Source organism: Melopsittacus undulatus, chromosome 2 (assembly GCF_012275295.1).
Source record: "Melopsittacus undulatus isolate bMelUnd1 chromosome 2, bMelUnd1.mat.Z, whole genome shotgun sequence".
In the NCBI taxonomy this organism is placed as follows: Eukaryota; Metazoa; Chordata; class Aves; order Psittaciformes; family Psittaculidae; genus Melopsittacus; species Melopsittacus undulatus.
Genome location: NC_047528.1, coordinates 93,511,015 through 93,526,531, shown reverse-complemented (window position 1 = coordinate 93,526,531; position 15,517 = coordinate 93,511,015). Strand labels below are relative to the sequence as shown.

Below are 15,517 nucleotides of genomic sequence, written 5' to 3'. Positions count from 1 at the left end.
GCCTGCCTCCTGGTTGGCTGAGGATCTCTCTCCCAAAAAACATGTGAACCCCTAGCCTAGAAGAAAAGGTTTTAGTAAAAGATTTTTGGACCTGGCTCAAGCATAATTATGCACACGCTCAGATATTTTTCACTGTTGAGGGTGCAGGATTTTTTATAGAATAACAATGGAAGAAAAAAGCGCAGCAGTTTTTAAAAGACACCACTTGAGAAAAAATACTGCAATTAACATTCTGCAGGCCAAGCAGACTGGCAGTGACTCCACTTATCAGAATGGTAAAGATTTTTGTTTTAATTTCTCGGATGCGAAGGAAACGTATGACTTTCCTGTGAGGCTCTTCCTTGGACCCACTCCTCAGAGGCCAAATAGAACAAAACACGATTCTGTGACTAGTCAAAGAAATTAAGGAAAGAATTATTTACACAGCCTGTAATTAAGTATTCCAATGGAATTAAATATAATTTACTGCTGTACAACAATCTGACAGGATTCATGTTTCCACATGAGGTGGTAACAAAAAAAATATTTTACTTGCACACAAACATGACTGCATAAAATTGATGTATATAATTCATGTTCACATGCATACTGTGTTAACTGTAATTCCATACGTTACCACATATTTTAAAGTGGAAACTTAAGTTGGTTGTTTAAAGTACCTAATTCAGGTTCTATTATGTAAAGGACACAAGACAGGAATCTGAATAATTACGCTGGGTTTTGTACTGATTCACTCTGTGCCTCAAGGCAAGCATTTTAGACCAGTAGTTTTTTAAATGCAGCACACAATTTTGGATGCTCAATTTGAAATACCTTAAGCTCGATTTCTCAAAACTATTAACTATGAATAATCTCAAATACAGCCAGTCAGGGCTTAACATATTAAGCTAGAAGCTCAAAACAAGCAGTCAGTACAAAGACAGAAACATCTGAAAATAACCTTAACTTCGTAAGGTCACCAAGACAAAGGAATGAACATTTTCCTATGGTGGAAAATTTCAGGCAAGAAAGTATCCTCATCAAAGATTGTAGGGATCACAGGACTTCAATACACTTGAAAATATAGTTGTGAATTTAGTACTTTAGGTGTTGACATTTGCTTCAGGCACTTTTCAGCTGTTCACTGAGCAGTACTGAACAGCAGTGTGTACCAAGAGAAACCACAAACCACCACCCCTTCTCTGCTAGGCTGCTGGGAGCTGGGAACCACAGCAGCTATCTATCCTGAGCTGTATTCTTGGAGAAACATGCATCTTACAGATGGGAGTTTTAGTTGCATCCTCCACCTCCAAACCTAAAGGATTAGATACCACAACTGAGATAATATAATTAATTAATTCTTAACTGCATCTATATGTTCTATTTCACATGCCCAAAACATTAAAAGATAGTAATAATCTTTTCACATCAACAGCTGTGATTTCAGATCTATGACAAGAACAATTTACCAGTTGAGTTATCAAATTTAAAAGTGGTATTTTGGGGGGTTTTACCTGAATTTGAAATTTTTCCACTGTCAGCTGTTCCTGCATTTCCTGGTGCAACAAACACATGTTTTACATGTGGAGACTGGGCCAACTTCCAGGCCAGCGCATGCTCTCTCCCTCCACTGCCAATCACAAGCACTTGATCAGCCATTAGTCTGCATAAAACCAGAACACAAGCAAAACAGCCAGAATTAGCTGCGTGAGGTTAGGAAAGCAAGAGCTACACAGACCACAAGTTTTAAGTGCTGGATGCAACGCAATTCACAACAGATACGAACGTCACTTTGCTTCAGGCAACAGTATTTCTATAAAGCTTTTGTTGGTCAAAAAAAAAAAAAAAGGAGAGAGATATGTATATGAAAATAGATAAATGACTTAATCAGATGTGATATGAATTAAATATCTAAGATTGAACTGCTCCACAACACAGAATTAACCTGCAGAGCAATCCATCTTGGGTTTTCCTTTAGTCAGATTGGCAACTGCTACAAGTTATACAGAAGTCTGTGATACAGGAAAAACAGGAGTGACTGGACCTATAGAAATTCCTGGTGAACCCAAGTCTGCAAAGGGCAAAACCCTTCTGATGAACTGACTGTAGGAACACAGTACTACAGAGTTTAGAGCTGAATGGGAAATCAACTTCCAGCTCTGGCTTTCCTAAGAACAACCACAAGGCGAACAATAGGGAAGACCAGGTGACATTAACAAAGAAGATTCCTCTGAGAAGGTACTGAAGGATGTGCACTCCCCTCTCCCATTCCACTGAGTTTTAGGAAAACACATTAATGCTGTCTTGGCCTGAATAAAGCAGGTGTTTGAATGAAGGCTGTAACTTCATTACAATTTTAAACTGTCCAAAACCTTTTCAGTGGTTTGGAAACAAAATGGTCACAAAATTTAAATGAACTCTCTCAGTTTTGCCTTCGCTATGTCATCTGTATATGTACATATAACTTACACGTATTGGACTGATGTCAATATTACAATTTTTTCTTTGAACAGTTTTGAAATTTAGCCTTTGCTTTTTAAGACATATTTACTTCTATGCATATTCTTTACATACTTACTGATGTACGCCACCTCAGAACTGCTATCCCAACAATGATACCACACAGCTAGCAAGGAAGTAGGAGAATTTGCGTACACTGAAAAAAACCCACTGGAATTTAAAAAATCCTAAATAAATTAATAAAGTATATAATTTATAAAATATGTTCATATGTCTTTATTTGGAGCTTATAGAAAAGCAAGGGCTAACCTCCTAAACTATTCAAAGAATAAGCTGTTAAGAGTCACATTTGTCCAACCATAAATTACATACACAAACGATGCCAGCACACTGGTTAAAGTGAGAGTTTTATTCATAGAAGCCAAATGCTCCCCAAAGAAGTTATTCAGTGGAGCAGAAAGCAAGCAGCTACAAGTTGGCAGGTGGCCCTAAGTCCAAGCGCAGCATGTACTCCCTACTTGCAAAAAAAAAAGCCAATCTTTAAATCTTAACTTATGCAAAACAACAATCTAAACCTATTTAAACGTATTTTAAAAATGGCTCAAGCATTTTAAGTAATGAGAATAAACAAAACCAGTTCAGTGTTGAAAATGGCACAATTTATTCAAAGGGCTTTGCCTGGCCAGTGAAGGGGTGTGATGTGTCCCTCCCCTGTAGGAATCACTTCCCATTCATCAGGACGAATGCAACCCAGATGAAAGTCTTAGTCAAATGGAACAACCAGTCTCCCTGTTGTAATCCCAGCTCACATAATGCGCAACCCTTGGTCATCCCTGTGCCTCTTCCATTAAGCAGCTGGTCATTGACCTGCACTTGCCAATGTGTACAGTGCCTCCCAAGGCAAGCTCAGAAAAAAACCCCTGACACACATCATAGCTTGAATTCACACAGGTGACAGCTCCATTTCCAAAAGCAGTGAAAAATCAGGTCTCCTCCCCTCCTTCGAGGAAGGAAAAGAGAGGATGACTTGAAAAAAAAAAAGCACACCTTAAAAGGAAAAAAAATACAAAACCACCAAACAACAGATTTCTAAGAGAAAAGCAAAAAGATATGAAAGCAGATTTTTAGCCAAATGATAAGGCAGTGACAGCTTGATAAGACTGCGACAGCTTGACTTGAATAGAGTTTCTCTGATAGGTCTGACCCTGAAGAAATCTGCACTTCCTGAGGATCTGGACTATGGAGAAAACAGCTTCTGCTCTGAGGGCACTATGCAATGTATATGGCAAGCCTGAATTTTAAATCCAAGCCCACTGTACGAAACTTTAGATCGAAAGAACCCACACATGTTATTCACTATGAACTAAACACAGTGGAGTTAAACTTTAATTGTAGGTTCAGCCTGGAGGAGATCAATAACTTTCTAATCAACAGTGTTTGACAAGATACACATGTTGCAAAGTTGCAGAGATGCTTTAGTTGCGAAACTCCAGAATTACCTACAATAAAAAAAAACCCATGGGGTAAAAATTATCAGTTATGGTACACATACTTGGGAAACCAAGTTATGCGAAGCCTCTTTGGTATTAGAATTTAAGCAAAAAAGAGAAGATGAAAGATTAAGGGATTGGCTACAACAAAAGGATGGCTAAGATAAAGGCAAAAATAAGTAACCTAGGACAGAAGAATGTAATCTAAAAGAATAAACATTTACCATGTAGCAGGCAGCTATCTCCTACACTAAAGTTAAACCAAACAAGTATATTTCCAGTGCTGCCCAGAAACAGTCATCATTAAATAGCAATTTTTAAAACAAATTTTATCAATAAGATGAACTATACACATTATCTAATTTTCTTACAACTACCTCAAAACTGCATGCAGAGATTTGAATCTAAACAGAGAATACACTTACCCTACCCTATGTGCCGGCAGTCGGAGGAAAGTAGTGCTCAAGAGTTCAGATGTGCAAAGAAAAAGGAGATAAGCAGCCTCCAGTTCAAAAGTAGTACCCCTGTCCCAGTACTACCGCCCCACTGACGACACTGCAACTAGCCAATGAACAAGAAAGACCAGCCACTCCAGCCGGGAAGAGGGGACAGAAACTCGCATGCAGATATATGGTCTAGGAGTGAAGAGTAAAACCTTTGCAGAGCAGAAGCAGCAGAGCCTGTTGTTTCTGAACATGCAAAATGAATTCTGTCCCATCCTACATATTTTTTGCAGTTAAAATCTATTTGTTACTCAAGACTGTAACCATTCTCTTTTTATTTAAAAATGAGGGTACACATTTTGGCTATGCATAAAAATGAGGCTATGTATAGTCCTATGAATATCAACAGCATGAAACAACAAGGTGCATGATGCACTTTCCTGCTCTGCTAAGCCTACTGCTTAAAACTAGGACAGGTGTGAAGATCCAGGGACACTCTTGCCAGCTAAAGTAACTCACCATGCTGGCAACTCAAAGAACCACTTATTTTTTTCCCCTGAAGGAACATATTGTAACACTACTTTCAGCTAAAAAAAAATAAATTAATAATATACAGCATGAAGTTTTATATGGGAGCAAGTAAAATGAACAAGCCATGTAGCATATGTTCAAATAAAATGTAACCGATTTTTAACATAGTGTGAGTAAAAATTAAGTTTCAGCCATTTGTTTTGAAAGTCAGTGTTATTTGTGCATCCCACAAGTGGTATCCTAGCAACTTTTATTTAGGGATGCAGCTTGAGAAGAACTTCTGGTGGCAATCCCAGTTTAGGAGGCTCAAATCTAGCAGAAGCAGCCTGTCTTTTTTTGCACTGACATAGAAAATGTCATGTAGGCCCTCTGCTGCCCAGCAAGATCTTCCATTAAAAACCGAAATTCCAAGAGGTGACATTTCCTTTTATTTTGTCTCTAATACAAGAGTCAAAAACCTGTTCTCAAAAGACTTCAAGCCATTCACAAGCTAGATATTTCTTCTGTGAGGCTTATCATACGCTCAGGTTTTTTGGAAACAATTCGTGAAATCCTTAAAAATTCCAGAACATGGAGCATAATTTCCTTCAGCAACCATTGTCTGCTATTGTAAAGAAGGAAGAATGAACTTATATGAAGTAAGAACATGAAAGCAAAAACAAGCTGATCACTCTGTGTATCCAAGTGGAGAGGACATGAGGATAGAGTGAAGACAAGTCAACTTCCAGAGCAGTTAGTCAGCAGAGAATGAGCATCACCCTAGAGACCTTTATCCTTCACAAAAGGTAAGGCCCACCAAGAAGCTGGCCAACTCTTCCAGTAGGTCAGAGCCTGTGGAGCAGAGAAAATAAAAGTGAGGAAAGCAAAACTAACAGTATCTTGTAGTTTGCCCCATCCTGACTCCAAGGCACATTCAGATTTCAAATACAGGTAGAACTGAGAAGAGGCTACTGACTTGGATGCTGCCCCTTCCCTGTTACCATGGAAGGACAGGAGCCATTGACTCTTTCTAAAACTGATCCTGTGCACAGACTTGAGTGTTAAACTCAGCTCCTTGGTTGTGTTACTGAAGATAACTCTATAAGAAAATTTAAACTCTTTAAGTTCTTCCCAGGTTTCAGTTTCATATCATAAATGTGTAGTGCAAGTGACCTAAGTATTTTATCTCAACTAGGTGCACTCTCATAATAAGCCATTGCCCTACTACCTCACCCCTAACTAAAGCAATAAAATGGTGCAATTAACATAAGAGCTATGTAGTATAGTACAAACAGTAAATGGTATGACTGGTGGCAGAACACTGCTTCAGATAATGTCTTTTTTATTTTTTAAATTTAGCTTTCTTAGTGCTCCTTGATTTAGAGACCTGGTGGAGTGTGTTTTGCTTTGGGGAGCCAAATACACTGAATCTTGAAAACCTGTGTGAAAAGGTGCCTCAAACCAAGTAGTTAAAAAAAATGCTTTTAGTGTCTTAGTTTCAAAAATATCTGAGCTGAGGCTGGAGTAACAATGGTAACAAATGAGTATATTTAAAATGTTGCACTGTGCAGGATCTAAAACACTTCTGCCCTTCACTGAAAAATACTTGCTGTCCAAGCAGGTTCACACTCTGCTGTGAACATTTACACCTGCATTAATGCTGGACCCATTCATATACCTTGTTGCCATTGAAAAGCGATCTTGTGAGCCCATACACACTTTCCCTTTTCTTTTACTGGCTTCAGAGCAGGCCTGAGCTAGTCAATTCACTGAGATTCAATAAAACTAATGGGGGGGGAGGGAGATAAAATCCAAACCAGATTTCTGTAAACTGAACTGAAGTGCAATCAGCCAAGATCTAGATACACTAACAGTGAATGGATGGGACACCTGAGCTGAGCAGAAGAATTTGAGGGCAAGACTTGCTTTTCAGGCAGCAACAATCTACTGCATTACTGCACACTTACTTACACACTACTGTATTACTACACACATCTAACCTCTGCCTATTTAAGAGCTGAAATACCTTAGCTTTTTAACACTGTGATTCCGGAAACCTAACACAGGCATTTAAGTCTCTTTATACAAAAGGCATGGTCCTTGCCCAGAGTCCTGCTTTCCTAGAGCTCAGGCTACAAAATGGCCCAGCAGTTACAGCACTTACCCCAAACTCAAAGAACCCAAGCTCAGCATCACTAAGAAGGTTCAAACACACACCCCCTCAGTCCCTGGAATAGAGTTCTTATCACCTGGCTTTGTACTTCCTCTTGAACTTAGGCAGGAGAAGAAAAAGAAATGAAGACTCACAGGGGACAGGAAAGACACAAAGCCGGCAGGCTGTGCAATTAAGCTGCAACCTCACTGAGTATTAGTTTCTAGCTTTACCAGTCAGTCATTTAGATCTGTAATGGGATGAAAAAAAAAACCAACAAAAACTAAACAATGGATAGGAGAAGAAGTCAAAACCTAGAACTTTCTACTTCCATCTTCAACAGCTAGGCTGCTGCCATATTCCCTCCTGGGAACCTGCCATCCTTTACTTGGGTCCTAAACTCATCAGCAGCCAGGTGCTGTGGTCCCAAGACCCCTCAGGCTGACCCCAGCCCTTCTGCTTTCTGCATTAATGCTATAACCAACAGGCTAAGTCATTTTCTTATGACTTAGCCTGCTGTGCGTCATGAGTGCACACAGATCTCAGTACACACAAGGCGAGCTCCAAGCTGGCCTTCTCCATGAACCTATGACAACTGCTGGACTCTGCTCAAGCTTGGAGAGGAACCAGAGGCTAAAATGCACAAGCTGCAGGTTCATCAACTGGTCTTTCACACTGCCCTTTGATGGTGCAGCTTCCCATTGGTCCCACCAGCTTCTCCACCTCCAGTCTTTCCTTCCCTCTCCCTCCTGTGTGCCAAGGGTGTTAAGTCACTTGGATCAGGTAGACAATAATGCTGGAAAGTTAACATTGCAACAGTAGCTAATGCAGCAAATATGCATATATATAATATGTGTATGCACTTATAAAGAAAATATCTTCTGCCAGCTTAGTGAGCTAAACTAACTCACTGGGGGGGTGATGTGATCACCAAAGAGAGTACAAAGGAAGCAGAAGCAGACAGCCTGAGAGGGTGAAAAGAGCTCAGTTATGCTGCAGCAAACCCCCCATCAGACCAACTGTCCTGTGCACTGCACCCTTAGATCATCAGACCATAAGGCAGCTGGTGGCAAATGATGCTTCACAGTTTACCTTCTAATCAACTGTTCGTTCTCACCTTTTGCACCAGCTTGCTCCAGGGTGAGCTGGATCAGAAAATGACATGAGGGCTGGGGAAGAGATGCAAGCCTCTCCATGTGTTTTTTCCTATGTGTATCAGTTTCCAGGGGGAAATCACCATGCCAATTGTGCAGATAGGTCTGCTGGTGCAACAGAAGGTAAAAAAAAAAAAAAAAAAAAAACAAAAAAAAGAAACAGCCATGGCACCTAAATTGGCAAAATGGACAAAACACAACCATGGAACTAGAAGTTTAGGCTAGAGCAGCATTAGACTAATCCTGAAGGGAACCAATACCTTAAAGAACATTTTTCCTCAGATTTCAATACCATCAAAAGTTCCTTAAGGAGTTGAGAGACCTCAACAATCAGGTGGCATTTATGATGTTTAACTATAGCTTTGAGTTTAAATAAGCTGCTTTCGCTTATGTGTTTTATTTAGGACTGATTCATGGCTCTCACAAGGCCATGTACTGTGGTGTATCAGATCACTTTAGAAAATAAAATCAAACTAGAAAAGTCATTATTATCTATATTTTACTCCTGCAGAAATCATAGCATCAGGCTGAAGGCCTGAATCAGACCCGAGAATAAAACATACCTCTTTTACGGCCTGAACTGAGGCTCTGCGGGACAGGGACCTTGCCTCCTGCAAACAGCCAGATTGTGCATTTCTTAGGCAAAACATTACCTCAACTTCTGCTGCTAAAAATACATAGGGTCATAAACTTTTACAGCCATCCTTGAAGTACTAATTTTATTTTGCTTCAAACTCCATGTAGGAAGCTGTGTCTTTCCCCACCAATGCCTCAGCTGAAGCTACCAGGTGAGAACCAGAATGAGTGAAGAGGGAAGAGAAATGTCCATTCTGTGTTATTATTTCAGTTATACACACAACACAGTTAACTAAGTATTAATTTTACTGATTAATTTCAGGTATCTACTGGATAGACTAAAAAAAAAAAAGAGGGCCAACGTTAAAGTTAGTAAGCCCCAAACTTCACAAACAGCAGGGAAAGAATCAAACGGAGTCAAAGTCCAAAACAAAATAGGCTGAAAGTTTTATATTTACTTAAAAGCAAATATTTCATCATTTTACAAAATCAAACAGAGCTGGGGAAAAAAAGTAGGTATAAAAGGCACATGCTTTTTAAAATACTTTTAAGAATGCTACACACCAGGCTCCCCAGAAGTAAATCTGAGCACCAAACAAGCAGTTAAAATATATATATAAATAAGCTGTTTGCATCTGTATCTTCACAGACTCCTTCAAAGTCAAAGGTGCGGGTCAGGGCAGGACCCGGGCTGACCCACAGTCGCCCGGGGTTTCAGACGAAGCCAACTCACAGAGACAGCCAAGACAGTGCTATCTGGACCGGCCGCCATTTTACCGCGCGGGTAGCGGGCAGCACATGGCCCCGCCGCCGCCTCGCCCCTCTTGCTCCGCCGCTAAGCCCGGCGGGGGGGAAGTTGGCTGCGGGCAGTGATACCGGCACCGTGCGGCCCAGAGAGACCGCGCTTCTCCAGAGCGAAAGAAAAACTTACTTTCCTTGAGAGTGATTTTAAGGAGCGGGAGGGCATCCTCCGCCGCGCCGCCAACGAAAACTACAGTACCCAGCGCACACCGCGACATGGCGGCGGGCTGGCTCGTGGGCGGGGGCTGGTAAGCGGGACGGGAAGGAAGGAAGGAAGGAAAGAAGGGAAGAAGGAAGGAAAGAAAGAAGGAAGGAAAGAAAGAAGGAAGGAAAGAAAGAAAGGCAGTGCATGAGTGTCCCAAGTTTGGAGGTTACTAACTGGCTTTTGAATGTAAATTGTTCAAGTCTAGAAATATCTTCCGCTGGGGGTGGCTGCTGCTTGGGGAGCGTGCCCAGCCGGGAACTTGCTAGAGCCAGCCAAAACCCCGTCTCAGTATGTAGGTTATTGTTTTTTTCCTTTTGGGAGTAGTGCTTCACGAACTATACGTGATGGCTTATGAAGTTGGCTGGACTTGGATGTGCAAAGGCTCATTTTGTTTCCATGTCCTCACAGAGAGAATTCTACTGCGTAGGAGCAATTCCTCAGTTTGTACCACATTGAACTACTTTATGAACCCAAAGAATATTGGACAACATTTAGTCCAGTTTAGTATTTCAATTTTGCAATAATACTGTTAATAAAACCAGATTTGATCCATAGTTTTGCTTACCCTCTCCCCCCCCCCCGAGCTATAATATGAAAATCTTACTGTTCTTTGTAAATTAGGTTATGAAATGAAGATTCAGTAAATCTCATTTGCATATTTAAGCACACCTTTGATTCATGCTTTATCAGGGAATGGCCACATGAATGAATGCTCTAAGTAGCATTGATGATAGCAGCAGAACTGCTATTAGTAAAGTTCTATAATTGTTATGTCTACCAAACAAACACTAAATGCACCCCAAACAATCATCGGTCTTGACAAAATGAAGGTAAAATATTAATCTGAAAACTATGCAACACCTAAATTAATAAAAGTGTTTAACTCAAGGGGGTTCATACAGCCAACAGAGATGGGAATGAATAGCAACAACAGTTTTTCTCGTGCAGGGCTGTGGATACTCATTTGTATGAGAGGTGACTTGTATTTATCACTTTGTGTCAATTTTTAAGGAGCAGGAGGAAAACATGCAGCATGTGCTAAAATTGTTCTCTGCCTTTTTTTTCTTTTTTTTTTGTACCTTCTGCTATGATTTGCCTTGTGTAGATGGAGGCCTACAATGGTCATGGTATTAGTGTAGCAAAGTTACTGTGAATTAATTAATTAACTGCAGATGAAAATGGTCCATTTCTGGATGGCAGGGAGGTTTGTTTTGTGGGTTCCCAGTGGCCCACATCAGAGGTGTGGTCTGCAACTGGAACAGCTTTTCTGTCTGAAGCCCCTAACACAGGCTATAAGTTATGTTGGTCAAACCTGCTGTTCTTTTGTATACAGTTTTGGGGCTTCTTATTTGGAAGGGGTGAATTACCATTACATCCTGCCTTTGCAGCTTTGTGTTAGGGCAAGGCCTACAAAGAATATCACTAGTTAGTTCTAGGTAAAAGCATGCCTGGTTTAGACAAGGCCACTTGCATCAGGGGAATCTTAAGTACATCTGAAACTGTTCAAGTGAAACATTTTCAGTCTTTAGCTCACTGAGTAACAGAAATTATGTGCAGTATTCTACTAGAAAGATCTAAAAGTTTTCAATGTTGGCCTGGCACACAAGATACGAGTTATTTGTGAAAGGGCAACTTAAATGGAGCTGCTTTCTATTTCAAATGTAATAAATTATCTGTGACATAGATGTAAGCAAATTGATCCAAGTATGAGATCCATTATTTTTCCAAAGTTAATATTAACACAGACCATCTCCCAGCAACATGCAGTAAAGAACAACACTGCTTTTAAAGGGGCTTGGGTCTTTAAGATACATTGAATTCAAGGCTGACAGTGCAAGTGAAGACTCCAGCAGGAGCTAAATGCTTATACCTAGGTTTTGATGTATTTTAAATTTTAAGGTGAGCTAACCCCCCTAAATTACTCCATCATGACACCAGAAGGGCTTTGAGCAACCTGGTCTTGTGGAAGGTGTCCCTGCCTGTGCTGGGGGGTTGGAACTGGATGAACTTTGAAGTCCCTTTCAGCCCAAACCATTCTGTGAGTCTGTGAGGAGTCTTCCAGCTGTAGGATTATTTGGTTTAACAGGGCATGACAATGTCATATTTGTACATACATGTATCAATATGTATGTATAAATACCTATATATACACATCAATATATATATCGATATATCTTTATCTGTATCTATGATTGAGAGTTGGTTTTGGGGCAGCATGAAGGGAGTCTCCAGAGTGGTTGTACAGGGTACATACTGATTTTGGTGCATTCCAACAGAACACCTCGGAGAAGACACTGCTTTGCCGGTGTCGGCTTTCACTCTGGTGCCATTTATTTTATTCGGTGCACTTCACCGACGGCGTTTCCCTCTTTCTTTGTTCCTTTAATTTTCGTCTCATCCCGCGGGGCGCCCAGCCCTGCAGACAGCCCCCGGAGCACATGTGCGTGTCACAGGCAGCCTGCTCTCCCGGCGGAGGGGGAGGGCGCCTTTCGCATGGAGCCGCTCGGTAGCTGAGGGCAGCGCCGCGCCGGGTACTGTGATGCAACACTCGTGTGCAGGCAGGCCCCCCTGCTAGGCGCTGCCTGCACTCGGCGCACGGGGCGGCGGAGGCGCGGGGCTTGGCCCCGCTCCATGGAGACCAATGGCATCGCTTCCACCCACCCCCACCGGCCCCGAGCCCGCCGGCACGCACAGCTACACGCTGCAGCCCACCATGGCCCCACCGCCGCCGCCGCTCCAGCCGTCTGCGAGGTAAGTGCGGGCCGCACGGCTTTCCGCGGAGGCCTAGACGGCTCCGGTAGAGCGCGGTAGGGGAAGCGGGGAGGAAGGGTGGGCGGGTGGCTGGGTGTGGGGAGGAACGGGGGACAGGGCCGCAGGAACCCGCGGTCACCGGCCACCATGGTGCCCTCCCCACCCTCCTTCTTTTCCTCCCCTCCCCCGGGGGCTCAGGCACAGTTTTTCGGTGTACGGGGCGCGAGAGGGGCCGAGAACGGCGTAGGGGGAGGGGGGACGGGGTACAGGCATCGGTCTGTGTGTGTGGACAGAGCGGCACTTAACGGTTTTATCTGAGGGGGTGTGGGGGGCCCGCCGGGGCTTTACCGAATGGGGGGGTGGGGGAGCGCCGGCAGGCGCGTGGGGAGGGTGGCGGGAGGGTGGGGGGGAGGGCGGTGAGTGCAACAACATGGCGGCGCATTCGTGCGGGGGGAGGGCGGGCGGCGAACTTCTCCGAGACACGAGACCACGAGACATTCCCCCCCTCCCCCCCGTAACCGCCGGAAGCCAGACAGGGGCTGGCGCTCTATGACTCCTGCTCAGTGCTAGAGCGGCCGCCCGGAGGCCCGAGTTGGCCCTCCCTCCGCTATCCGTCCGTTAGAGGGCAGCCAATGGCGAGAGGGCGTACAGCGAAGACGTAAGCAAGCGCCCTGGGCTTCTTGTTGCCGCGGTGTCTTGTGGGGTATAGGAGGCCTCGCGTCTCGGCAGGAAGGAAAGCGGAGCGGCGGGGGGGGCAAGGGGAGAGGGAGTTGGCCCTGTGCTGTAGGGCTGTCATGGCGACTAATATTGAGGAGATCTTTCGGTCCTTTGTGGTTAACAAATTCCGGGAGATCCAGGAAGAGCAGCAGCAGCACGGCGGGTAATGAGGCTGCTCGGAGTGGCGGGGGAGATGGCGCTGCCGCGGCCTCTCGCACGGGGAAAGGAGGGGTGTACGGGCAGAGGGGAAGTGCGCGGGTCTCGCCTCGGTGCGGGAGGAAGGAAGGAAGTAGGGAGGGAGGAAGGAAGGAAAGAAAGAAAGAAAGAAGGAAGGAAGGAAAAAAAAGAATGGAGAGGGGCCGAGGCCTTGGGCTGTTGCGGGTTGTTTCGGCGTCAACATGGCGGGCCCCGGGGGGCCACGGCGGGAGGGTTGGGGGAGAACGGGAGGGAGGGCTGTCTCGTGGGGAACACGCACCCGTTTTCACTAACGGATTTTCAGTACTGGTCTCTTGTGTTGAGGCAAGAGGGAAAGGGGCGAGCGTCTGTTAGATTCCTCTTGCCGATCTTTCTGCGTTTAAGCTCACTTAGTTCTTCCCAGCCTTATCTCGCAAAGCAAACAAAACGTACTGGAGAAGAGTGAGTGATGGGTGCTTATTTTCTGAGGGGAGCCTATACAAGTTCTTGCATAAAGCACGGGGTCTGTGGCGCATTCAAGACCACGTTTTCCTCCCTTGTGCCTAATACTTAGTTGTCACAACATGTTCTGTTGCGAGTGTATGAAAGCTAAACAAAAAAATAGATGGTTTGCTAAAAGCGTGGCTTCTTCAGGAGGCTAAAATGATGTTTTGAAGGGTTGAGTATAATAAATGCTTATGAATAAAAAAGGTCCAAAAAAAAAGCTCAAATTTGCTTGTATTATGTTGATATTTTTTTTGGTTAGTGGAAAGGTAGAAGGCCAGCCCAATGGTGACACAATCCCAGCTGAGCAAGCCAACCCTTCAGATGACACTGTTGCTGGTGCTGGGAGTCGTCAGAATGATCAGATAGTGCAGAAAATAGAGGAAGTGCTCTCTGGAGCCCTTGATACAGAGCTGCAGTGCAAATCAGGTAAATGAAAACATATTTGGCAAACATGTTCTTGTTTAAGAAGGTTGTCATAGTTCTTAAAATGGAATAATTCTTGCAGAGATGAAAAGTAATTTTCAGTACTGCTCCTCTCAGTGAGCTTCATCTGGGAAGTTGTGTGCTGATTGTAATGTTTAAGTTTTTTTTTTTATCTACTCTAACTTACAACCATAGATGGACAGAGAAGTACATAATTTAAAAACTTAAGCTGTTTATTTGTATGAAAGCATTACTTAGTCTGCAAAAAAGTTACTTTTTTCTCCATTACAATAATGCTAAAATGTATAAATAATATCCATTTTTATATAATAATAATTGTACTTTATTTTGTATATATCTACTTCAGGGCCTCAATGGGCAGTTCTTGCTAGCAAAGCTGGTACTGACAAAAACATGTTGTTTTGGATTGGTTTGCAAGATTATTTCAAAAAATCATTTGTTAGACTTCAGAACTGTAATTAACTGTTCTGTCAGAGTAAGATGCTGTGTTGTTTTAAAACAAATAATGCAATTATCTTTAAAATGTAGATACTCAAATTACATTCCCAAAGGTTAAGAATTTTTTGGTCATAATCTAAAAACTTCAATAAATTACTGGATTTATTATGCCAAAAAGTTGAATATCAGTATACCTTCGCATGAGACTAGTCGTTTTTTTACATTTCTGAGAGAGAGAGTTAAGGGCTCTGATTAATGCATTTTTAATGTTTTTGAGTTGAATCTGCTATGTGCTTGGTAAGTATAGTTCCAGAGGGACTTTTTTTCTAAGAGGCAGCATAGAAAATTTCAGAGATTCTGTTTTGCAGGGTTTTGGAATTGGTATTTCTTTCTTTTGTGTACAGTGGCTTGTTTACCTTGATCATTTTCATCAGTCTTTCACTTACGTTGCACAAGCAGCACTTTTTGCTGGCATCTGGTTTACTTTTGTTCTTCTGTCATGGAAGAATAAAGCAAGCTAACATGTTAATGAATGTAAGACCTATTAATCTGTAAGTTAATAAACTTCACCTATGGTAAACGTTTCCACTGTTCATATCTGGAAAGGAGCTATTGTTGCTGTTGTGCAACAGAGGTTATCTGAAAAGGCTGGGTGAAACGGGTCATTTGACTGCTTCATTGTCCTCTTTCATTACATTCACAGCAGTGATGGTGAA

At 42.7% G+C, this 15,517-nt stretch overlaps 1 protein-coding gene across 12 annotated transcripts in view; it reads right to left on the bottom strand.

Moving 5' to 3' along the window:
* GART (phosphoribosylglycinamide formyltransferase, phosphoribosylglycinamide synthetase, phosphoribosylaminoimidazole synthetase) overlaps nucleotides 1–9,800 on the bottom strand; it is a 38,434-nt gene extending 28,634 nt beyond the window's left edge. Inside the window, exons 1-6 of one of the 12 annotated variants that reach the window (XM_034074201.1) lie at nucleotides 9,696–9,783; nucleotides 8,752–8,799; nucleotides 8,152–8,293; nucleotides 7,047–7,284; nucleotides 4,355–5,734; nucleotides 1,494–1,642 (exon numbers count right to left, since the gene is read on the bottom strand). In XM_034074201.1, the coding sequence (XP_033930092.1) occupies nucleotides 1,494–1,638 (145 nt within the window). In that variant the 5' untranslated portion in view covers nucleotides 1,639–1,642; nucleotides 4,355–5,734; nucleotides 7,047–7,284; ... (1 more) ...; nucleotides 8,752–8,799; nucleotides 9,696–9,783. Of the gene's footprint in view, nucleotides 1–1,493; nucleotides 1,643–4,354; nucleotides 5,735–7,046; nucleotides 7,285–8,151; nucleotides 8,297–8,751; nucleotides 8,800–9,695 lie in introns of those variants that run through there. The other 11 variants (XM_034074194.1, XM_034074222.1, XM_034074186.1 and 8 more) reach the window with 11 other exon arrangements.
* Between the last annotated feature and the right edge of the window lie 5,717 nt (nucleotides 9,801–15,517).